The sequence below is a fragment of the Capra hircus genome, chromosome 3 (genome assembly GCF_001704415.2).
Source record: "Capra hircus breed San Clemente chromosome 3, ASM170441v1, whole genome shotgun sequence".
Lineage (NCBI taxonomy): Eukaryota > Metazoa > Chordata > Mammalia > Artiodactyla > Bovidae > Capra > Capra hircus.
The window spans coordinates 34464589-34490779 of NC_030810.1; the positions used below are offsets into that span (position 1 = coordinate 34464589).

Sequence of the window (26191 nt, forward strand, 5' to 3'; positions counted from 1 at the left end):
CGTGACAGCGGAGCAGGCCTGCTGGCTTGAGGAACTTCAGGACTTAGCAAGCTTTGGTTTTGTGGTTAATTCTATTAGGATTATTATAAATATTTTTGTGTAGCCAACAGAAAGACCCAGTCTTTACTTTCATTACCTATTTGACACAATCAACTTCTGTGTATAAAAGAGAGTCATGATAGAAAAGAAAATTGGACATAGCAAAAGCAATGTCTGTCTGGAGTCCGTGAAGCATGCCCGTGCAAAACAATAATGAACTTGGCCTCCTATTTGGCCCATGGAAACAGAAGAGGAATGTCCAGAGAGGTCCATGTGCCCTAGGCTACAGCTAGAAAGTCATACTTTCAAATGACTGACTTTCTGGGTACAAACAGAACTTAAGGGAAGGACACATTCTGTATAAGTACAAAAATCCATGTCTTAGACACAAATATCTAAAGCAAAATATAGGAGACACTTAAAATGTTAAAGAAGGGTCTTCCCTAGCAGTTCAGTGGTTAAGACTCCATGCTTCCACTGCAAGGGACCCAGGTTCAATCCCTGGTTGGGGAACTAAAATGCCACATGTCACATGACATAACCAAAAAGAAAAAGAAAAAAGAAATAGAATGAATGAAAAGCTGGAAACAAACGAATAAAAATTAAAACTCTTAAAAAATGTTAAAGAAGTTAAGAAGGATGACTGGTTCATAAAATGATCCCCCCAGAAAAGCAGGGTTGTATCATAAAATGATCGTGGCTCTGAAGTCCAGGACTTGGATTCAGAGTCCTTCCCTTGGGGTCCTTACCTTGAGACACCTGCTGTACCAGCTTCACCACCCAGCATGACAAGTGCCATGGCTTCCCAAGGGCTTTGTCTGTTACATAAAACCAACCCTGACATCCAGAGACTTAAGAATTGCCATCATCAGGATTCCAATAAAGTTCGCTCAAACACAAAGTGGGATTCCAAACAAGCCAATGAGTGCTTTGAAGAGCATCTGTCTTATTAGATTAAGTACAAAATAGGTATGTACTCACCAAAGGGGATGTCTTGCATGGGCACATATGCCCAACTGTATTAAAAAATCCTGCTATATTTTTAAAAATATAATCTTTCTTTCTATTGAAGCAGTATATGAATACAGGTTTGTTTCTTGATGTATTTAATGTCTTGGCCATGCAGTGCAGCATGTGGGGTATTAGTTCCTGACCTGAGATTGAACCTGCACCCCCTATAGTGGTAGCACAGTCTCAACCACTGGACCGTGAGGGAAGTCCCTGTATTTACTTCTTTAGAAATTTTACTGTTTTATAAACATACTTCATACATCACTTGATGTTTCTTAGCAGGGATTTCCCTTCACAGTTGCCCTTGGGTTGGCCTTACCTTTGAATAGCTATCATGCTATGAATTTATCTCACAAACTGGAAGGAAAAGATGACCTAGATAAGATACAAGAAAGGAAATCCTAGGCTAGAAATTTCTCCCCAAATCTCATTTTTAAAAAATTTTTATTTAATATTGGAGTATAGCTGATTTAAAATGCTGTGTTGATTTCAGGTGTACAACAAAGTGATTCAGTTATACACATACATATATCTATTCTTTCTCAGATTCTTTTTCCATATAGGTTACTACAGAACGTTAAGTAGAGTTCTCTGTGCTATATAGTAGGTCTTTGTTGATTATTTTATATATAGTAGTGTATATAATTCATCCCTCCCTGACACCTTTCCCCTTTGATAACCATAAGTTTGTTTGTGAAGCCTGTGAGTCTGTTTCTGTTTTACAAATAAATTCATTTGTATTATTTTTTAGATTCCACATATAAGTAATGTCATTGATATTTGTCTTTCTCTGTCCAACTTATGTCACTTTTTTTAACATGATAACCTCTAGGTCCATCCATGTTGTGCAGATGGCATTATTTCATTCTTTTGGATGACTGAGTAATATTCCGTTTTATATATGTACCACGTCTTCTTTGTCCATTCAGCATCTGTCAGTGAACATTTAGGTTCCATGTCTTGGCTATTGTAAATAGTGCTGCAATGAATGTTGGGGTGCCTGTATCTTTTAAAATGATGGTTTTCTCCAAATATTTCCCCAAGGGTGAGATTGAAATATCATATGGTAGTTCTGTTTTTAGTTTTCTTAAGAAACCTCCATACTATTCTCCATAGTGGCTGTACCAACTTACATTTCCACCAACAATGTAGTAGGGTTCCATTTTCTCCACACCCTCTCTAGCATTTTTGTTTGTAGAGTTTTTGATTATGGCCAGTCTGACTGATGAGGTGATGACCCATTGCATTTTGATTTGCATTTCTCTAATAATCACGAAGAATCAGACATGACTTGGCAACTGAACAACAACAACAAATAATTAGTAGTGTTGAGCATCTTTTCATGTGCTTTTTGGTCATCTGTATGTCTTTTTAGGGAAATATCTATTTAGATGTTTTGCCCATTTTTGATTAGGTTGTCTGTTTTTTTAGATTGAGATGCATGAACTGCTTGTATATTTTGGAGGTTAATCCCTTGTCAGTTACCTCATTTGCAAATATTTTCTCCAATTCTTTGGGCTGTCTTTTTGTTTTATTTATGGTTTCCTTTTCTGTGAAAAAGCTTCTAAGTTTAATTAGGTCCCATTTGTTTACTTTTGTTTTAATTTTCATTAATCCTAAGAGATGGATCCAGAATGATATTGCTGTTATTTATGTCAAAGAGTGCTCTGTTTTCTTCTAAGCATTTTATAGTATCTGGTCTTATATTTAAGTCTTTAATCCATTTCAAGCTTATTTTTTGTATGGTATTGGAGAATGTTCTAATTTATTCTTTTACATATAGCTATCCAGTTTCCCCAGCACCACTTATTGAAAGACTGTCTTCTCTCCATTGTATATTCTTTCCTCTTTCGTCATAGAATAATTGAACGTAGATGTGTGGGTTTATTTCTGAGCTTTCCATCCTGTTCCATTGACCTATATTTCTTTTGGGCCAGTACTATACTGCTTTGATTACTGTAACTTTGTAATGTAGTTTGAGGTCAGGATGCATGATTCTTCCAGCTCTATTCTACTTCAAGATTCTTTTGGCTATTCAGAGTGTTCTGTGTTTCCATACACATTTTAAAATTTTGTTTATCTAGTTCTTTGAAAATTGCCAGTTTGATATGGATTGCGTTGATTCTGTAGATTGCTTTGGGTAATATAGTTATTTTGACAATATTAACTCTTCCAATTCAAGAACATAGTATATCTTTTCATCTGTTTGTGTCATCTTCAGTTTTTTTCATCAGTGTCTAATAGCTTTCAGAGTACAGGTCTTTTGCCTCCTTAGGTAGATTTAGTCCTAGTTATTTTATTCTTTTTGATGTGGTGGTAAATGGGATTGTTTCCTTAATTTTTCTTTCTGATCTTTCATTGTTAGTGTATAGAAATGCAACAGATTTTTGCATTTTCTTTTGTTTCTTTCAACTTTATAGAATTCACTGATGAGTTCTAGTAGTTTTCTGATAGCATCTTTAGGATTTTCTATGTACAGGATCATGTAATCTGCAAACAGTGCCAGTTTTACTTCTTCTTTTCCAGTTTGGATTCCTTTTATTTCTTTTTTCTTCTCTGATTGCCATGGCTAGGACGTCTAAAATTATGTTGAGTAAAAGAGGCGAGAGTAGACATCCTTGTCTTGTTCCTAATCTTAGAGGAAATCCTTTTAGTTTTTCACCATTGAGTATGATGTTAACTGTGGGTTTGTCATATATGGCCTTTATTACATTGAGATAGTTTTCTTTTATGCCCAGTTTCTGGAGAGTTTTTAATCATAAATAGGTGTTGAATTTTGTTGAAAGCTTTTTATGCAGCTATTGAGATGATCATATGGTTTTTATTCTTCAGTTTGTATCACATTTGTATCAGTTTTCAAAGCACTAGATTAATTTGTGTATATTGAAAAACCCTTGCATCCTGGGGATAACCCTTACTTGATCATGGTGTGTGGTCCTTTTGATGTGTTGTTGGATCCAGTTTACTAGTATTTTCTTGAGGATTTTTGTATCTGTGTTCAAATCTCTTTCCCTCAATCCAGTTCTGGATAACATCCGAATAATCACCCAGAATCTATTTGTCATTTTATCCTTTTGCCAGAAACTACAGTGACTACTTTCTGCAACACTCATTCAGGAAAAATTTATTTGATGCCTGCTGCTGCTGCTGCTGAGTTGCTTCAGTCGTGTCCGACTCTGTGCGACCCTATAGATGGCAGCCCACCAGGCTCCCCCGTCCCTGGGATTCTCCAGGCAAGAACGCTGGAGTGGGTACTTTGTGCCAAGTCCTACTAAGAAAATCCCAGTAGTGGATGAACAATATATGATTTATATAAACAGGCAATGGGGATGCAAGTTCAAGCTCCAGATGCCACTCACTGTCCAAGGCTCTATAGACATATAGAAAATGAGGGCCCACCATGGTCTCAGCAGTCAAGAAAAGCTTCAGATAGGAGGTGACATTGACAGAAAGCTTCAGATAGGAGGTGACATTGACACTGAGTGAAATAGAAAAGAGGGTTTATGAACAAGGGAATCATAGTATGTGCCGTGCTCTAGAGGGGAGGAGAGCATGGTGGGTGAATGTTTACAATTCTGGGGTCCATATGTCACTGTCTAACCAGTGATAGATTGCACTTAGCATTTTATCTAGGTAATAAAAAATCTCTCAGAGAACTAGTGGCCACTCCCTGTTCTTCTGCTTCACCAACAGCACACTCTCCCAATTCTTTCTTCTCTCCATGGTTGGCTCTTTTCTCTTACCCTTTATTGATCACCTACTATGTGCAGGCCTAGGCTAAACTGAGGGAAAACAGACTTAGAAACTGTACCTGTTCCAAGTTCAGATGATAATTGGGGGAATAGTATTGTACATGTGTGAGTGTGTGTGTATGTGTATGAGTGTGTGTATATGTGTGTATGTACATACTGTAATACAGACATCTGTACAAGCCAAAGGAAAAGTGAAAGTGAAGTCACTCAGTTGTGTCCGACTCTTTGCAACCCCATGGACTGCAGCCTACCAGGTTCCTCCATCCATGGGATTTTCCAGGCAAGAATACTGGAGTGGGTTGCCATTTCCTTCTCCAGGAGATCGTCTCAACCCAGGGATTGAACCCAGGTCTCCCGCATTGAAGACGGACATGCTTTACCGTTTGCGCTACCAGGGGAGTCCCACAAGCCAAAGGAGGTACTCAGTAAATGCCTGAGTTTGAATCTTTTAGGTGGCATTTGGGCAACAAACCCTGATGCAGCCTTTCTCTGCTTCATTTGAAAATATCTGTGAAGATGCAAGAAAAAAGCATAAACTTGTGCTGACTTAAACAATTGAGATGACATTCAACTAGAAAAACTAGAATTGACACTCTCAGGGAGAATCTGGGAAGGTTTTACAGAATCAAAAACATTAAATGTATTTAATAACTTGTTTGAGAGATATAATGTCTGACATATGAACAAAATAAACCATCAGACTTGCAAAAGTTGGGACCTCTCCACTTCAAATGCAAGGTCCCTTTAAGCCTAAAAACAGAGCAGTCATCCCTCTACCCTAATGCTGATGGTTAAGGTTTTTTTTGTTTTGTTTTGCTTTGCTTTTTGGAAGCAGCCAGTGCGCTTGGTTTCCCAGAACTCTTCCACAACCCGGACCTTATCTTCCCTTTCAGTTCAGTCCATTAAAAACTGCCAACCCAAGTAGCCAGCTGGGCTGGAAGGCTGATTTGGGATGTATGCTGATGGGCTGCAGTCTGAGGACCCTGAATCAAACTCTCTTAGTGGGGCAGAGATAGGGAAACTCTGTGAATTTGACAGAGGGGGGTAGCTTTACATGTCTGTCATCTGCTCTAGGGTTAGAAAGCCAGGCAGTGGTCATCCCCCTCAGGCCAACAAAGCTACACAAAATAAAAACTGCTAGACTCTGGGAATTGGCAACTAGCTAAAGATCTGAAGAGGCAAACCCAAGTTACAGTGAGTGGAGCTGAGAATAAATCATGTGTACAGTGTGCTGGGAAATACTGAATATGTATAGTGCCCTGGTAAAAGTGAATTAAAAAAATAATAATAAAGTGAGTCCCTTAGGAAAAACATGTTGCATATAAAGTAAAAGAAATACCATTTTGAATGCTTAAGGGAAAGGCTTCTTAAAAATTACTTTCTACTGATACCAAAGAGACTATTTTAAAACTTCTTGGCATATTCAATAGGATTTTTTTTCAAAGCACATCGCTGTGAAAGAGGGCAGAAACTTATTAGAAAAAAGTAAGTTCAGATAGAGAGGCAATGGAATGAGAAAACAAAGGAAATAATAAAGACAACTGAAATATAGTAGCAAGATTAAAGCCTACATTGAAGATTTGAATGCAAAATTCATAATTTGTACTAAAAAGATCAGAGCTGTCACAAAGCAACATGTGCTTTAAATGTATTAGAAAAAATTTTTGATTGTAAGGGTATGGCTTATTTCGTTTCTAATTTCAACAGTGCTTAGATCAAAGATGGGCACTGAATAATTGCCTTCTGGTTAAGCAATTATTTCAGCCTTCACTTGCCAAGGGAGGAAGGAACAGTGACCTGCCAAGGTCACAATACCAAGAAGCAGCAGAGCTTAGATGAAAACAGGAATCCCAGCTTTAAGGATGCACACCCATGTGCTGTGTGCTATGCTTAGTAGCTCAGTCATGTCCAGCTCTGCAACCCCATGGACACTGGCCCACCAGGCTCCTCTGTCCATGGCGATTCTCCAGGCAAGAATACTGGAGTCGGTTGCCATGCCCTCCTCCAGGGGATCTTCCCAACCCAGGGATCAAACCCAGGTCTCCCGCATTGCAGGAGGATTCTTTATTGTCTGAGCCTAAGGGAAGCCTATCAGGGAAGCCTGAGAATGCTGGAGTGGGTAACCTATCCCGAGGCTTCCTTAACTCATACCTCTGGACTTCATGGGATGCACTGACTGTAAAAAGGAGTCCCCATAGCTCTATCATGCATGATTTCACACTGGACCATACTCCACAGCCCAGTCCCTGTTCCCCTTGTCTGACCACTAGCCTTCTTGCTTGTTCTCCCATTTTTCCCCTTACCCTGATTCTTGGATTTAAGCTCTAACCCTGTCTTTTCTCAATAATGGTTCTGTTTTTCTTTCCACCCTCACTGACTCAGATTTCAAAAGTAATCACCACTCCTGGTTTGACCTGGCTTTTTTTTTTTACTTTATTTTACTTTACAGTACTGTATTGGTTTTGCCATACATTGACATGAATCCACCATGGGTGTACATGTGATCCCAAACATGAACCCCCCTCCCACCTCCCTCCCCACAACATCCCTCTGGGTCATCCCCGTGCACCAGCCCCAAGCATGCTGTATCCTGCATCGGACATAGACTGGTGATTCGAATCTTACATGATAGTATACATGTTTCAATGCCATTCTCCCAAATCATCCCACCCTCTCCCTCTCCCTCTGAGTCCAAAAGTCCGCTATACACATCTGTATCTTTTTTGCTGTCTTGCATACAGGGTCATCAATGCCATCTTTCTAAATTCCATGTATATGTGTTAGTATACTGTATTGGTGTTTTTCTTTCTGGCTTACTTCACTCTGTATAATCAGCTCCAGTTTCATCCATCTCATCAGAACTGATTCAAATGTATTCTTTTTAATGGCTGAGTAATACTCCATTGTGTATATGTACCACAGCTTTCTTATCCATTCATCTGCTGATGGACATCTAGGTTGTTTCCATGTCCTGGCTATTATAAACAGTGCTGCGATGAACATTGGGGTACATGTGTCTCTTTCAATTCTGCTTTCCTCGGTGTGTATGCCCAGAAGTGGGATTGCTGGGTCATAAGGCAGTTCTATTTGCAATTTTTTAAGGAATCTCCACACTGTTCTCCATAGTGGCTGTACTAGTTTGCATTCCCACCAACAGTGTAGGAGGGTTCCCTTTTCTCCACACCCTCTCCAGCATTTATTGCTTGCAGATTTTTGGATCGCAGCCATTCTGACTGGTGTGAAGTGGTACCTCATTGTGGTTTTGATTTGCATTTCTCTAATAATGAGTGATGTTGAGCATCTTTTCATGTGTTTGTTAGCCATCCGTCTGTCTTCTTTGGAGAAATGTCTATTTAGTTCTTTGGCCCATTTTTTTGATTGAGTCGTTTATTTTTCTGGAATTGAGCTGCAGAAGTTGCTTGTATATTTTTGAGATTAGTTGTTTGTCAGTTGTTTCAGTTGCTATTATTTTCTCCCATTCAGAAGGCTGTCTTTTCATCTTGCTTATATTTTCCTTTGTTGTGCAGAAGCATTTAATTTTAATTAGAAAAAAAATAATTTTAATTAGATCCCATTTGTTTATTTTTGCTTTTATTTCCAGAATTCTGGGAGGTGGAGCATAGAGGATCCTGCTGTGATTTATGTCGGAGAGTGTTTTGCCTATGTTCTCCTCTAGGAGTTTTATAGTTTCTGGTCTTACATTTAGATCTTTAATCCATTTTGAGTTTATTTTTGTGTGTGGTGTTAGAAAGTGATCTAGTTTCATTCTTTTACAAGTGGTTGACCAGTTAAACCCTTCCACTTTAGGTGCCTACCCTCTTAAATAGAACAGGGCAAAACTCGGGAATCTTTTCATGAGGCTTGATAGAATCACTTTCTTTTATTCTGGTAAGAGTTGGCTTCCTGCCATGTTACTAGCTGTTTCATTTCTCCTTCGGTGATGCAGGATTGACCTGTGGCACTGGACTCAAAAGAGTGATGGTTAGAGGGTGGGCAACTTGATAGTATGCTTGAACCAAGTAGCCACCTATGTAAATATTTCTCCTTGCCACTTGATAAATGAGGCATGGAGAGGTAAGGGGCATGCATCTGATGTCTGAAAGGAGGCTGGGTAACAGCAATCAACATCAAAACGTTTAACACCAATGATTCTATGTTCTTTAAAAACAAAAACAATACTTTTTAAAGAAGTATGATGTGGTCATAGAGAGAGGTGAAGCTAAATACCACCAATAATTGTTGGGTGTCTTAGACAGTGGATGTATGTGTAATTTTTATTTTGAATGATTGATTGGATAGCTTTTACTCAAGTGAAACAATAAAGTGAGCACAGGATTTGAAGTCAGACGTAGCTTGAAAATGTGCCAGCTGTGTGTGACCTCTGAGGTTAGCTCTGTGAGGTCTGTCTGCTTGTCAGTAAGCAGGGGCAGCAGAGGCTTCCTTGCAAGGTCATTGTCAGAATCAAATGGAGAGACTGCCACACAGCAGACAGACAGCAATGACAGCTACTTTTGAATTGTAGGTCCTGCTTAGTGGCCCTTACTTGCATATTTACAAGATGGCCTTTGAATCCCAGGCAGCTGGTCACAAGCCATCCACCTTAGGCTCAGAACCAATGGTACCTACCAGCCACCAAGTCCTCCAGCCACAACCATCAGCTAGAAAAACTAAACAATCACTTGGTCCATCATAGGAACCACGTTTAAGTTTAGAGATTCGCCTTCTCTTTCCCAGGTTGCACTAGTGGTAAAGAATCCACTTGCCAATGCCAGAGACAGAAGAGACGTGGGTTCCATCCCTGAGGTCTTCCCAGGGGATCCTGGAATGGCTACCCACTCCAGTATTCTTGCCTGAAAATCCCACGGGCTGAGGAGCCTGGTGGGCCACAGTCCATGGGGTCACAAAGATTCGGACACGACTGAGTGGCTGAGCACACTTCATACTTGAGTATTTAAATTATCAGCCCTCAGTTTCTTCATCAGTATGATAGGAAACTCTGCTTTGTTGTGCCTTACAAAATAGCTGGGCTGTAGGAGTTGTAAAAGAGTCCTTGCCTCCTTGTGTACACAACCAGTGTTTATTCTCAAATCAATATGACCTCTTTGTTATGATGGGTTTTTAAAAATTCTTTTCCTGAAACGCCCACTCAGAGAAGTAAATCACCTCAGAGACATACCAGGAGGTGAGAACACACCGTATTCACCAATTGGCTGAAACGTGTTTTCCCTGCTTCATTTTGCAAGTACAGCACTACCCAGAACGGAAAGTTATTTTCTGGTTCTTTGAAGAGCTGTGATTTCTAACATAAGGCCATATGCTGCTCAAACTGCTGGAGAAGTGGAGTGCTGTTCCAAGGGCTCTTCAAAGCAAGCACAGTGTAACGTGCGTGTGGAAAACTAGGAGGGAGTCAGGAAAGAAGCGCTATGAGATCTTAGCCACTTCCCAGAGGACTGACTCCCAGCTAGAGACAGACATTGCTAAACAGAGTCAGATGTGGGGGTGTAAGCAATTCTGGTGAGTGTGTGCAGAGAAGCCAGAGGCTGTAACCCTGTGGCTTCGCCTGATTGGGAGATAGATGATCAAGTTGGAAGCTCATGGACCAACTAAGCAGCGTTTGAGTAATTTATTTGTAAGCCTTGGAAACATGTGGACTCTTTGACATGAGTTTATTGATTTTTTTTGCTCTGATTTAATATTGTTTTATGTACCATTCTTTCACATATTGTTTTTGCCTATGAAAAATTGACTCCTATAATGAAGTTTAATATCCTCAGTATCATTTAACTGGTTTTCAGATCATGTATTTTTTTTTTATTAAAGCAACCAATTTACCAGCTAGTATGATGATTTGTAATAGGTGCTGTTTTTTTTCAGGAATCATGACCTACCAAGCACCATGATAGATGCCTTCCAAGCATCATCACCAGCTTTCTTTATAACCCTGCAAGACAGTATTATTACCGCATTGAAAACAGTGGAGAAATTGAGGGTCAGAGAGTCTAAGTAATTCACTCAGGGAAGAAAAGACCAGAAGTAGTAGTAGAACCCAGTCAGTTCAAACTGAGGTCACTGACATTCTCAAATGAAAAATTAAATCTTTGTATTTTTGGCATTCCTTTTGCTCTGTTTTCAATATGCCTGAAATATTTCTCCCTCCGTTTAGTGATTTTTTTTCTTTTAATTGCAGTATAGAATCAGTCTTTTCTTAGTGCTTTTTATCTTCCCTGTATACACCAAATGACAAATAAAACTGAGGTTAGGGGGCAGTGTGGATTGTGAACAGGATCCTTTCTCAAGATAGCGTATAATGATAAAAGATTGAGGAGTAAATCAGATGGAAATCTGCCAGGAAGACCTAAGAGATGAATAATGGGAAATAATTAAGGCCAGAGGACCCAGGATGGGATCCAAGTTGTATGTAAATCCAAGACAGGGTTATATGACAGCAAATGTGAACCAGGACTGTTGACCAAAACAGCCTTGTTTATACTGGTACAAGTGCATATTAAAATATATGATTATTTTAGATTTAGATTTTATAGACTTAGGTTTAGCACATCAGAAGCAAGGCGGATGAAGGTGTGAAGTACCTGGTACATCTGTACTGTGCTGTGCTAAGTCACTTCAGTCATGTCTGACTCTTTGCGGTCCTATGAACTGTAGCCTGCCAAGCTCCTCTGTCCATGGAATTCTCCACGCCAGAATGCAGGAGTGGGTTGCCATTTCCTACTCCACCTGGTACCTCTGGGGAGCAGCAAATGGACTAGTGTTCCTGGTATAGAGTTCGCCAACAGAATAGGCTGTGAAGGAGAATGTCAGTCTGCTCTGCAGTTGTCATATGTGTGTTAGTTGTCCATTGCTTCTGTAGTACATTACCACAAGCTTAGTGGCTTAAATGTATTTTTTAATATTTATCTTTAAATGATTTATTTAATCTTAGCTCTGCTGGGTCTTCGTTGCTATGCACACACTTTCTCGAGTTGTGGTGAATGGGGGCTCCTATTTGTTGTGGTGTTCAGGCTTCTCATCGTGGTAGCTTCTCTTGTTGAGGGTGCACAGGCCTCAGTGGTTGAGGTGCACACTTAGTTGCTCCATGGTATGTGGAATCTTTCCAGACAACGTATCGAACTCTTGTCTCCTACGTTGGCAGGCAGATTCTTAACCACTGGTCCGCAAGAGAAGTTCAAGGCTTAAATTTATTATCTCACAGTTATGTAGGTCAGAAGCCCAGGCTGGCCCAACTGGTTTCTCTGCTCCTGTTTTCACAAGACCAGAATGAAGGGAGGTTCTGGGAATAATCTGCTATCAAATCCTTCAAGGTGTTGGCCAAATTCAGCTCTGTGCAGCTGTAAGACAGAGGTGCCTGTTTCCAACTAGCTGTTAGCTAGGGATCCTCAGGTTCGAGAGGCCATATGAATGCCTTGGCTCATCGTCCTCTTTCTCCATCTTCAGAGCCAGCAATGGCAGATCAAGTCCTTCCCATGCTTTGAATCTCTAATTTCCACTTCTACCTCATCTCTCCTACATTATTCTACTGTATCTCTTGACTGACTCTTCTATCTTCCTCTTCTGCTTTTAATAGCTCACAGGATTACATTGGGCCCAAATGGATAATCCAGGGTAGTCTCCCTATTTTAAGATCAACTGGCTAGTAACCAGTTCCATCTGCAAAGGCCCTGTATAGCAGTGCCCAAATTAGTGTTTGGTAGGGTAGTCAGGGGAGAAGGCAATGGCACCCCACTCCAGTACTCTTGCCTGGAAAAGTCCCATGGATGGAGGAGCCTGGTGGGCTGCAGTCCATGGGGTCACTAAGAGTCGGACAGAACTGAGCAACTTCATTTTCACTTTTCACTTTCATGCATTGGAGAAGGCAATGGCACCCCACTCCAGTACTCTTGCCTGGAGAATCCCAGGGATGGGGGAGCCTGGTGGGCTGCCATCTATGGGGTAACACAGGGTCAGACCCGACTGAAGTGACTTAGCAGCAACAGCAGGATAGTCAGGATGTTAACCTAAATTTGGCCTATCACATTGTGTTAATACATGCATTTCCCATTTCTGGGTGAGTTTTTGACAATGCCAAGTGTTAGTCTCCATTCTCGATACTGATAACCTATAAATATTTGGGGGAAATTTTCTCTCCCTTTCTCTTCCAGGCTGCTGACTATCTGAGACCTGTTCTCCAATCTCTGGCCTCTCTCCAGAGGTTTACCAGAAATCTTTCTCTGATCCTCCTTATTTCCTTGCTATACACCCATCATCTCCTCCTTCATTACTGACTGAACAGCAGAGCGTTTCTTGTTCCTTTGTGTTCTGAAAAGCTTTCAGTCAATTCCCTTGAGCCTTGGATACTCCATCAAGCTCTGATGACCCTAGAAAATCTTATGACAGAGAATCCCGTTTTCTTGTCTTTCATAATCTTTAGAAACCCTTCGAGCTCTATTTCTAAGCATTTTTCTTACCAATATACATAATCACTTAATTTTTTGAACAACTAAGAAGGGAAAAACTTAGCTAACTAAATTACTAATAGACCTTTGTTTATAATCTCAACTACTCCATGGCCTATGGACCTATAATTGACATAACCAAGGTTTAGGGTGAAGTGAAAAGTGAAAATGAAGTTGCTCAGTTCTGTCCGACTCTTAGTGACCCCATGGACTGCAGCCCACCAGGCTCCTCCATCCATGGGACTTTTCCAGGCAAGAGTACTGGAGTGGGGTGCCATTGCCTTCTCCAATGCATGAAAGTGAAAAGTGAAAATGAAGTTGCTCAGTTCTGTCCGACTCTTAGTGACCCCATGGACTGCAGCCCACCAGGCTCCTCCTACAATTTATCATGCTTTCAGGCCTTGCTAAAAATACAGATTGCTGGGCCCCCACCAACTAGAAGTTGGATCACAGGAAATCTGCGTTTAACTCAGATCTCGGGAAAGAGTTAAGAGATAAGCCCAAGTTCACACAGCTGCCTGGGGATACAGGATTCCAGCTGAAGTCCAGGGTGAAAATCATGTGTCTTTCCTTTCACAGAATGAATGGAAGTGTGTAGGTTGATAAGGACTAAGGCTTCTCCAAGAAGTCCTTGAAAGTGAGTCTTCCACTGTCCTATTGCTGGACGCTGATCAGGGGCACACTGCTTCTCCACACTCCTAAATGTCTCATATGATCCTGATGCTGACACCCAGCACTCTTTCTGCTCTGCCTTCCCCACCCTATACCACTACTGGTCTTCAGTTCCCATCGCTGATACCCTGGGAGTACCCACAGCATGTTGCAGGAGGTCTTTTATTTCTATATCCCAATTAGTGAATGAGATTGAGCCCCTCATGTAATTCAGAAGAACAGAAGTGAACATTTATTAAGAGAAAAGGGAAGAGTATGAACATTTATTAAGCGTTATAAGTGTCTAGCTCTTGTCTGTTTGGTACAGCTTGCATAAAAAGTTAGATGCTTTGCAAATGATAACTCATTTAATTATTAAATACCTTGAGGTATTATTATTCTTATTTTACAGATTTTTTAAAAACTGAGGCTCAGACAGGTAAAACTCACAATTGCCCTGCAGTCAATTAGAGAGAACATCTTACTCCAAAGTGTATCATCTTTCTTTCACCTTTATAAATCCCAATAGTGCTTACATAAATGTCTTATAATCATACCTAGGAGGATGAAATTATCCATTGCAGTTCACATCTCTTCAGCCACCATATGCCTCTAAATATTAATTATGAATGTTTTCTGTTATAGTCTTCATTTCACAATAGTCAAAATAAATAAAATTGCTTACCATTGGAACTCTCCATGGGGGCTTCCCCACTCATTTCGCTCTCTCCCAAGCATTTGAAACAGGTACATGTACATCTATAAACAGATTCCTTCCACTTAGGCCTCCTTTTCATATCTTCTTATTGATGGAGCCATTCAGCCTTCAGCCAAGAGTATCGGCTTCTCTGGCCTGTTCCAGCTTTCTGGCTGGTTGCAAAGCTGTACCTCCCCCAGGACATCCTGGCATCTCCAGGGCTCTGCCACCTCTTGCCATGATAGCTCCATGAGGGTCCTCTGTAGCCTCCTGAGTGGTCCACATGACAGACACACCTTAGAAAGTGTGTGATCCTCGGATTGGAAAGATCCCCTGGAGAAGGAAATGGCTATCCACATTAGTATTCTTGGGGCTTCCCAGGTGTCTCAGACAGTAAGGAATCTGCCTGCAGTGAGGGTTCTGCCTGCAGAATCTTCCTGCAGACTGGGTTTGATTCCTGAGTCAGGAAGATCCCCTGGAGGAGGGAATGGTTACCCACTCAAGTGTTCTTGCCTGGAGAGTTCCAAAGGAGACTGGCAAGCTATAGTTCTTGGGGTTTCAAAGAGTCAGACATGACTGAGCAACTTAACACTTTAACTGACTTTCTTTTACTGCAGTCTCATAGAAATCACTTCTCTGATGAGGAAGAGAAACTGTGGAGGTTGAAGGAGGGGGAAGAGCATGGAGTAAGCAACTATTAAGTGATGGTCCAGTGTTTTTCTTTCTTGGGGTGTGGAGAAAATATACCCACTCCACCTCTGTGAATTTATGAGAGGCTGAGGTAATAGATACTGTCTTTCCTGTTGGTTCAGACAGGAAAGAATCTTCCTGCAGTGCAAGAGACCAGGTTTGATACCTGGATTGGGAAGACCTCCTGGAGAAGGAAATGGCTACCCACTCCAGTATTCTCGCCTGGAGAATTCCACGGTCAGAGGAGCCTGGTGGGCTATAGTCCATGGTGTCCTAAAGAGTCAGACACGACAGAGCAACTAACACTTTCACTTGTTTTTTCACTTTTATAATTGCATATGACAGAGAGGAATAGTATGTTAGAAGAGAGAATGGCATTCATAAAGAAAAAGGAGCACTGAAGTACTGCACATTCAGCAAGTGTTAACTTAGTGCTGCTGTGTACCAGGCTCAGTGGCAGGCATGGGAGATACTGTGGTGAGGAACACAGAGTCTGTCAGAGCACCTAGGTTCTGGCTTCCATGAACCTCTGGATTCTCTCTTAAGCAAACTGTTTTCCCCTCTGTGTCGTAAACCTCTACGGTATCAGTGTGGTTCATGTTCTCCTAGTTCCAACATTCTTGTTGCATATTTAAGCCTCTGGAGAACTTTCTGAGAGATGTTCCTTCAGAGTTCTTGGCTGGAGAATCTGTACCCCAAGGGCTCCTTTCTGGTTTCTCCTTCAGACTTCCCATGCTCCTTTGTGTTCATATCAACACCACTACTATCATTGAGTGGCTTCATAATATGCCCCCAAAATCCATCAGCAGGCAGCTCTGCTGAATTCAGAAATACCTGCTTTAGCAGACTTAGATGAGTAATCAGAATAGCTGGGTGACTTCCCTGGTGGTCCAGTGGTTAAGACTCTGTGCTTCCACTGCAGGGGACGTGAGTTCAGTCCCTGGTCAGGGAACTAGATCCCACAGGCTATGCAGCCAAAAAGTTAAAATACAAATAAATAAATGTGCATGAGCCGTGTGCTCAGTCGTGTCTCACATTTTGCAATCCCACCAAGTGCAGCCTGCCAAGGCCCCTGTGTCCATGGGATTCTCCAGGCAGGCTCCTGTGTCCATGGGATTCTCCAGGCAAAATACTGTAGTGGGTTGCCATTTCCTACTCCAGGGAATCTTCCTTATCCAGGGATCGAACCCACACCTCCTGTATCTCCTGCATTGCAGGCGAATTCTTTACCCACTAAGCTATCAGCTCCCCCCCCGCATAAAAAAGAAACAGCCAGAACACAGGATGATAAGTGAGAACAGAAAAGATGAGACACTGGTGAAGAGAGGGGGACTGACCATGGGCAGAATCACTCATAGAAGACAGAAGGTGTTTCTGCTTCAGAATGAAGGCAGTGAGGGGAGAATTTTTCACATGATCAGTTTACTTTTGAGAATAAGCACTAGCTCCCTTGTAGAGAGGAGCAAGCCCCATTTGAAACAGAAAGATTTGATCAGGAGCTATTTCAGCAATCAGGAAGAATGTGCTGAAGGACCTGGATTAAGGAGGTGACTGACAGGATGAAGAGAGGGGATACATTCAAAATAAATTTGGGGGCTTAAATATACAAGACTTGGAGACTGATTAAACACAAGAAGGGAGAGAAAAGTCAGGGGAAAGTGCTCCCAGGTTTCTGGTTTGGGTAGTGGAGAGATATCTGTGCCCTGTAACAGGCCAAGGCTGACGCCTTAATCCTGGCCCAGGGTAGAATCTGGAGAAAGGGCTGGAGCGACTGAAGGACAGAGACCTGGGTAGATCACTAGGCTCCCCTGTTTTAGTACAGGCTGCATGTCACCACTTCATTGAACTCAGGAATGTAAATACCGTTGCTGCTGCTGCTGCTAAGTCACTTCAGTCATGTCCGACTCTGTGCGACCCCATAGATGGCAGCCCACCAGGCTCCCCCGTCCCTGGGATTCTCCAGGCAAGAACACTGGAGTGGGTTGCCATTTCCCTCTCCAATGCATGAAAGTGAAAAGTGAAAGTGAAGTCGCTCAGTCGTGTCCGACTCTTAGCGACCCCATGGACTGCAGCCTACCAGGCTCCTCCGTCCATGGGATTTTCCAGGCAAGAGTACTGGACATAAATTAATTTGTCATGAAAATCTAAAGTGAACTGTGGCGCTGATGCCCACCAGCTTCAGACTAGACTTAAAGAAACTGGCAGTCTTCACCCTCTAAATGTCCCAAGAGAACACCGTCACAAATGGGAGGCATGAAAGTGAGACCATGAGCAAGTCTTGAAACTACCCAAATCCAGGAACATGTTGTCCTGGAACCTCTCAGAGATTGACATGCTCCATACAAAAGCATGTGGTTTGGATTGACTTTAATGGAATTCCCTTGCAAACCACAGATTCTGAATTATCCCCTAGTAGGTATAACATTCGGAGAAGGCAATGGCACTCCACTCCAGTACTCTTGCCTGGAAAATCCCGTGGACAGAGGAGCCTGGTCCATGGGGTCGCAAAGAGTCAGACACGACTGAGCGACTTCACTTTCATTTTTCACTTTCCACTTTCATGCATTGGAGAAGGATATGGCAACCCACTCCAGTGTTCTTGCCTGGAGAATCCCAGGGATGGGGGAGCCTGGTGGGCTGCCGTCTATGGGGTCGGACAGAGTCAGACACGACTGAAGCAACTTAGCAGCAGCAGCAGCAGGTAAAACATTTATAGGAGACATGTTAGTTTACTCTGAATACCCCACTGATTTCTGACAGTAGCAGAACTCAGAATAAGATCATCTTTTACTAGAATGCCAGTGCTACATGTTGATTTCTGTAAGCCAAAGAAAATAGGTGTTGGTAATAAAAGAATAATGTTTTCAGATAAGAAGAAAAGTATTTCATTCATTCCATGCTAATAAATACCAAACACAATCTCCTAAGAAAAACCACACACAATCTCCTTATACTATTTGGTTTGTTTTTCTCTAATCCAAGGCAAGGCATTTTCTTTGGGGGAAGAAAGAATACTTTTTCCAGGTCTGGAGATTAAACAATTTAGTAGTCGCTTCACGTTCAGCTTACAAAAAGAGGATTTGCATATGAACTTGCTTCGGCAAGAAAACACATCTGAGCATGTTTCATGGGAACTATCTCTAACCATGGCTCCATCTTTTCTTTTCTGCATCCCTATAGGTCACTGGATTGAAACTATCTCAGGACCTCGATGATCTTGCCATTCTCTACCTGGCCACAGTTCAAGCCATTGCTGTAAGACACTTGAATGCCACTTTTAAAGAGATTTAGGTCTATTGATAAAGTTGAGACTGCGTATCCCCCAGGACACATCATATGCTGTTGTGACAGAGATTCTAGGGAGCTTGCCAAAAATAGATGCTTGTCCAGAGGAAATTCTGAAGACCTTTACCTGCTTTACTAATAGCTTCACATAGCTGAGAACTAAAAGGAGTTAAAATCTTAGAACATCTTACCTACTATTTATCTAATTTGTCTTCTAAGTTCAATTAAATAGAAGCAAGCAAGCAGATGCCATGTTCTTGTGCATTAAGAAGAGCTGGCATTAAGAATGTCCAGATTTATAAAATACGTGATATTGTTCACTTTGCAAAAGCATCCAGTCCGGGGTTCCTTTAAATAGTAAGCTTCCTTGGAACATGAAAATGTTTGTTTTTATAATTAGTTGCTTAAATGAAAGCATTGGATGGTTAGGGAAGAAGAAAGGGGAGAATTCAGTGTTAGGAACTCCTAAACTGAAGATCAATCAGAAATGAAAACAAGTTTTTAGAAGCTCAAGCATCACTGTCTAAGGACTCATTCTCTAGAGGTGATCTGTGAGTGAGCTACAGGAGGGCTCTAAACCCTGAAATAACATATGAAAGATTGCATGTATGTGCATGTTAGAAAGTGCATTTGAAGGGAGTGAGTCATGGCCTTCAGGATCTCAGAGCTGGTAGGAACTCCAAAATAACAATAATCCAGTGAGGCTTAGTTGCTCTGCTCCAGAAAGGGAGTTGGTGACTAAAGGAAAGGAGAATCAGTTCACTGAATTCTGAGTCATAATTTATTTTTCAGAAATATACCTACTTAAGCAGAATACTTTTATTTATTTATGCTATATAGATATAACTATATGCTATTCAATTACTCTGTTCTCCACATACCACTTTCATATCCTGATTGGTTTAAAGAATAGAATTACATGCATATTTTCTATATATCTGTATCATCAACTAAAGTACTTTCCTTATGTTTGGGTTTACCCAGGTACCACATACATACAATAGAAGAGCCGAGTTGGCCAACACAATTAAATAATCCTTTTTAGTTTATAAACAAGTTTATCTAGAAACAACTTATTGAAGCAACTGTCATATTGATTTAAGAGCTTGTCCAGTCCAGTAATACCAGTCAGCCTGCTTTATTTATGGGAACTTGGTATAAAAAAAAAAAGATAGTTCTGACATCTCTCAAAATGGCAAGAATGACTAGTATGAAACAATGAAAAAATGGAGAACAGAAATATGCATCAGTAGTAAAGGTAGTTATTTAGTGATCTTGCTTTATATTAAAGATAATAATAATAAATGATATAGTTTTGAGATATTATGTACCAGGTTCTAAGCTAAATATTTTACATACATTATATGACTTTACCTTATGAGGGAGGAATTATAATCCCCATTCCAAAGATTAGAATCTAAGCCTAAGTGAGGTTAATTAACTTGCTCAGTTTCATACAGCTAGTAAGTGGCAGAACTGGGATTTGAACCCACAGTTTTGTAAAATAAAACTGGATACACCGTGTATTGAGGAGCTTTTATTTTCTGATGTTAATGTGTGGAAAGTCTTATAGTGGAATGAATCACAGGTATTAAAATGAATAATCCTGGAAAATATCAGAGCTGCATAAGGCTCATCCTTCTGAGTCCCTGCTAAGAGGGAGACATGAAGAAGGAGGCTACCCAGGATGAGCCAAGGGTCACCATCATCTGATGACCATCACTGTTCCTTCTCACTGATGCCCACTGCCTGTGCCGGGCACCAAACAGGGTACCTTACCCACTGTGAGTAACCCTGTAAGTAGGTGGGCTTGTCTCATTTTACAGACAGGGAACACTGCTTGCCAGGGTCAGACAGCCAGTGCATGGCAGAGTCAGAATCTGAACCTCTGTCCTCTCCTCCCTGGCTTTTGCTCTTTCATGTTACCATGCTACCATTGCTCTTGGATCAGTTTGTAAAAGCTACGTGATTGAAATAAGCCTTCAGGCATTCCCAAGAACAGTTTTGATTTGACACATCTTAGAAAACATCATTAATCTGGCCGGGATTGTCTCACGGAGTCCCCTTCCTGGTAAGAACAGTGTAGCAGAAATCCAAGAATGTATAATGCAGGCCAGGGGCGGGGGTAGGCTGGGGCAGGGGAAGCCAACTACATTTTCCCAAACACCACACACTTGGCAGATCACTTTTGTATGTAATAGGTCGTACATGTATTAAAAGTTATCATATTTATTCTCTCCATTGTTTTAATAACCTTTATAGCACCACGAAGGAAAGGCAATTGAAGACAGATTTTTCAATAAGGCTATGTTGTGCAGTCCATTGAACTGTGAGGAGTTCAGTCTGTTTTGCAAAAGTATCTGGGTGTTCTGATCTTTTAGTTCATTTGTGCATTTTAATGTGTATTTTAATGAGCATTCTAATACCAGAGATTTTCCCATGATGTTCAAAAAAATGTGTTCACTGACTATGAATATTGCCCTTACGCCTATTGATTATAAAGTTAGTTAAGCACATTCCTCTCCATAGCAATATCTGTGGTTGACATTTTCTAAGAACAGAATGAAATTAAAGAGATATTGTAGTGAAGTTAATTTGAGACTATGCAAAACCTTTCATGAAGTGAAATTCTCCTCTTGACCAAGCTTAATTGAAAGACCTGTCAAACACCCAGTTTACCCATAGCCTGTTCATCTATAGTTTTCTTTGCAGAATAGACCCTTTAAAAGTACTATTTGCATTTGAAGTCTCTCTATTTGCATTTGGTTCTGTACATTCCCAGTGGAACAGCCTAATTTTAATTTAAATTTCTCTGTGAAAACATTTTTTCCAGAAAGGTGAGCACAAAATCATTTTAGCACAAAGCTCTTTGGTGGGACGTTTAAGGAGGGTGGAGTGTTTCACAAAGAGTGGCGTTAAGTCGTCAAAAGGGAAGGCCCTGTTACTAACCAGCAGCCTGAGTGGGAATTTCCTGCTGACAATGCCACACGGAGGATAGACGGCCATCCCAGCCCCTCTGGAGGGAGCGCCTCTTGTTCTGATCGCTTCTTGCCTTTTCCCAGAGAATGTGCTTTGTGTTACTCTCCTCTCAGGCCTGCTAATCACATGAGCTCCCAGGTTTCTGGTTTTAGAAATATCAGAAATATCCGTTTTGCACGGCATCTCCATGCATGTTAGGAGGCAGCTTCCCCTTCCCTGAAGCAGACTGCATGGCTTTAAGCAAATTATGGAAATCCTCAATGGGGATAATAATATGCAGCTTTTGATTTTTTTTCATAAAATTAGAAATGATGTTAAAGAGCATAGCAGAGTGCTTAGCCTATAGCTAATAACCAGAATAGCTCTCATTTCTAAATACCTTCCGTGTACTAGACACTCTTCTGTGAGCTTTACATATGCTGTCTACAGCAGCAGCTTTGCAAGGTAGATATTTCTGTATTTCATCAAGTCTAAGACCAATTTTAAATTTTTGTGGCATGTTAACATTTTAGACAGTCCATGGAGTTATCAAATGAAAAATATGATGTTTTATTCCCATTTTTAAAATGAGAATTGAGTCATGGAAAGGTTAGGTGTGAATTTGATTCTAAGAGTAGGTAAAATGCCTGAATGCCTTCCCAGGTTGGTTTTTTTTTTTTTTTTTTAATTCAAAAGCCACACTCTTATTTCCTAGGTGCATGTTCATGCTGCTAGAGTAGACTAGGGTTACCTGGAATCCACAGACACCAAATGATCCATGCCAGATGTAAGGGCATTTGTAGGGCTCCTAAAATTAATTATAATATTTTTATGTATGACTTTTTTCTGGGGAGGTCAGTAGGCTTTATCATATTCTCAAGAGGGGTCATGACCGCCCCCAAAAGCATAAGAAAGAACACCTGGGGGTAATCAGGCATTTTCAATAAGCAGGATCTGGTCTTATAGGGTACAACATGTTTTAATCTTCTCTTTAACACACTACATCTGTGGATGATCTTTGGAGGCCCAAGTTTTACCTAATCCATATTCTTACTAGACTCGCTAATAGCTCCAACAAACCTGAAGACCTGTGGGCTGGAAATGCTTGGTTCTGCTCCTGAACTGCCCCTGCTATTGCAGGAAGGGGGACCTCTTCCAGGACTCAAAAAGAGGTCTAATACTCAGAAATGAATTGTCCAAGGAGACACACATGCTGTCAAAGCAAGAGACTTTATTGGGAAGGGGCACCCGGGCGGAGAGCAGCAGGCTAGGGAGCCCAGGAGAACTGCTCTGCCGTGTGGCTCACAGTTTCAGGTTTTATGGTGATGGGATTAGTTTCCAGGTTGTCTCCGGCCAGTTATTCTGGCCAAGGTCCTTCCTGGTGATACAAGCACTCCTCAATCAAGATGAATGTCAGGAAGAAGGATTCTGGGAAGTAGTAGGACATGTAGTGTCTCCTTTTGACCTTTCCTAAACTCTTCCAGTTGGTGATAGCTTGTTAGTTCCAGGTTCCTTGCTAGGACCTCCTGTCATAAAATAATTCACACAGTTACTGTGGTGCCTGGCCAAGGTGGGTGGTATCAGTCAGTGTGTTTCCCCTAAGACCATCCCTCATCATTTACTCCACTGCAATCAGGATTTTCTGCATCCTGATGATTTCCTAAACCCTCTTCCCTTCCTTAGGTGAAGCTCAGATACTGCATGCCCTCAAGCTGAGCTGTTGTCTCCTTCCCTGTGCACTGAAATGCCATCTGACCAGAACCACTGTCTGCCTTCACTGAACCTGTGAAGCCCACACCCCACCTTCTTGGTGTTTGCACCATCTCTTACCTCCCAGATCCTTAACCTCCCTTTCTCCCTTGGCCTTCTCCTTCCCCTTGACCTTTTCTTCCATCTGCTTCAGCTATTTCCTGTGTGCACACCTGGGACTTGGTCACTCCCCAAAGTAGCTCTCTCTGAACATTTCAAGGGCTATCGTGACACCAAAATACCTTCTCCCTCATTTCTTCCCAGAGCCACTTTCTCTAACACCACCATGCAGCTGCCTCCTAACATCATATCACAGTTCATCTTTTTGTTATTAATCCTCTCTCAAATAAATGATGATTTGGAGACTTCCAGTTTTTTAACTTTCTAGGAAATTATGGTTTTTAGCTACTCTAATACCCTAGCTAAAACTAATGACTTATGTATTAAGATTCACCTTGATAACCCTATGGTAGTATCTTCTTGTCAAGCATCAGTTTTTACTGAGTTTCATGAGCTGAACAAGGCAAGGATGAAAATAACACATTTTCAAAAGATAGGAAGACACAAGGGCTGAAATAGAAATACGCTGAAGCTTGAGCCAAACAGGGCATGTGGTTTCTGCATCATCTCAGATCACCAAGGACTGACGAGGAATGGGTTCTGGCACTGGAAACCGTCTCATTAGAACCACTACCTGGCTTCAGGTGATAACAAAGGTCCTTTTAGCCGTTTGCCAGCCTGAAGTCTTGTGGCTCACCTTCTTTGTGCAATGAGAGCCCTCTTTCCATGTTTCTGCTGCTGAGTTTGTTGGCACCATTTCCAAGGAACTAACTTCTTTAGTTCCTCTTTAGGGAAGGAAAACTGACTTAGAGATCTCCATCAGAGATCTTTTGAAGCCCAGTTTTTCGGAGCAGAGCTGCCAGTCACTCCATTCCCCATAACTCACAGAGCAGAGGTCCCCAGCCTGCCAGGTTGCACAGCAGGAGGTGAGTGGCAGGTGACCTAGCAAAGCTTCATCTGTATTTACAGTTGCTCCCCATGGCTCATGTTACCAACTGAGCTCTCCTTCCTGTCAGATCAGCCACAGCATTAGATTCTTATAGGATCACGAATCTTGCTATGAAGTGCACATGTGAGGGATCTAGGTTATGCGCTCCTTCTGAGAATCATCCAGAAACCACCAACCCCACGCCAGTCCGTGGAAGAATTGTCTTTCACAAAACTAGCCCCTGGTGCCAAAAAGTTTATCGTAGAGGATCTGGGCCATAGTGGATACTCATCAAATATGTGTATTTGAATGAACTGTGTGAACGCTGTCAACTTGTTTTCTCAATGTTGTATGACTACTGATAGAAGCAAATGGTATAATGATTCAGAAGGTTTTGGAATCAGGCAGACCCAGGTTGGAATTCCCACTCTGCAACTTCACATAATGGCATTATCATGAGCAATGTAATCTCCTTGAGTCCTGACTTTCTAAGAGAGTATATCTATGTCAGGCTCCAAGTGCAGGGTCTGCTGCTGGGTAAACACTTAGTAAATGTTCTATATCATTTCCCTTTGCTACCATGCTGATGCTTTCTTCTGTTTTTCCTTTTAAGTTCGGAACACGCCTCATTATAGAGGCCATGGAGTCAGCAGGGCACTCGATCAGCACCCTTTTCCTGTGCGGTGGCCTCAGCAAGAATCCCCTTTTTGTGCAAATGCACGCGGACATCACTGGTGAGTCTGAGGAGGAGGAGAAGAGGTCATCCTAGACTTGATGGCACGTGACTGTGGCCAAGATCTAGACAGGGTAGAAAAAAGGAGGGTATAGGTGGGCTGCCATATTATTTGGAGCATTTATGTTAAAATGATTTTTTTTTTTTAAGTTAACTGCTGTTGTCATACCAGGGAAAGTGACTTCTATGTGTATCCAACTACTGGATGATGGTAAGAAATAAGAGAAGTTGGCAAGGGCCAGATCTTAATTTTCAAATATTTACTTAACAGTCTTGAGTACCTCTTCTGACACCCCACTTTGGGTAGTATTGAAGATACAGAGATGAAAACTTGATTCTTGCCCCCAGAAAGCTCAGGGTCTATGGAAGAAGGCAGACAGCAAGCAGACACATCAAATCTAGTGTAGCAAGAGCTTTGAGTGAGAAAAGCACAGGGTGTTATGGAAATACCATGACCTTGCCCTGGTTTGGATGTGTAACAGTGCAAGGCAAGAGACTGGAGGAAGTGATAAGCAAACTGTCTTGAAGAAAGATTGCAGAGCCTGGTTATGGTGGGAGCTGCGGGTGTCTGGCTGCTGGTCAGAATTTGAGCCCTGATTCAAATTTCAAGATCCTATGATTCCTTCTCACCTCATCAGAACCAGAGATTATGACACAGATGAAGAAAATCCTGGGTCATGGGCTGATCCCCCTGTGATCTGAGCAGACAAAGGCAAGCAGGCTTCATAGTGCAGACTCCTGAGCCCTATGGAAGGGACCCCATGAATAGGAGGCCTGCTTGAGTCCCAGTGGCTGACCTGGGCTCCTATCCCTCTGGACCTGCTGCCCTCGTGCCTTTTGCTCCCTTCTCTCCCACTGTCTCCTAGAATCTGATGTTCCCACTCCCCACCACGACATGGAGGCCAGGCACCAGGGCAGAGCAAGCAGAGGGAAGTGGGAAAGAATTGGACCCTGCTCACAGCCCCAACTCCAGTCTCATCTCATTCTCGTCCACTGGCCTCCATTCATCATGATCTCTTGCTTCCCACCCTGTCCCCTGCATGCCATACCTCTGATGAATGGGGGGTCCAGTTTTCTGCCAGACTCTCCCTTCCCCCTTCCAGGCCATGCAGATACCCATAGGTGAAAGCTTTCCCACACATGATGGGCAACGTCACCCCCTTCACATTTTGAGATCAAACTCTGAAT

The 26191-nt window shown here is 41.8% G+C and overlaps 1 protein-coding gene across 4 annotated transcripts in view; it reads left to right on the forward strand.

The window, feature by feature from the left end:
* The window catches only part of FGGY (FGGY carbohydrate kinase domain containing), a 502898-nt gene that overhangs the window by 381143 nt on the left and 95564 nt on the right, over positions 1-26191 (forward strand). For all 4 annotated transcript variants that reach the window (XM_013962793.2, XM_018044764.1, XM_013962794.2 and 1 more), the window contains 2 exons: positions 18471-18545; positions 24884-25004. In XM_013962793.2, coding sequence (XP_013818247.2) covers positions 18471-18545; positions 24884-25004 — 196 coding nt within the window. The remainder of the gene's footprint in view (positions 1-18470; positions 18546-24883; positions 25005-26191) is intronic.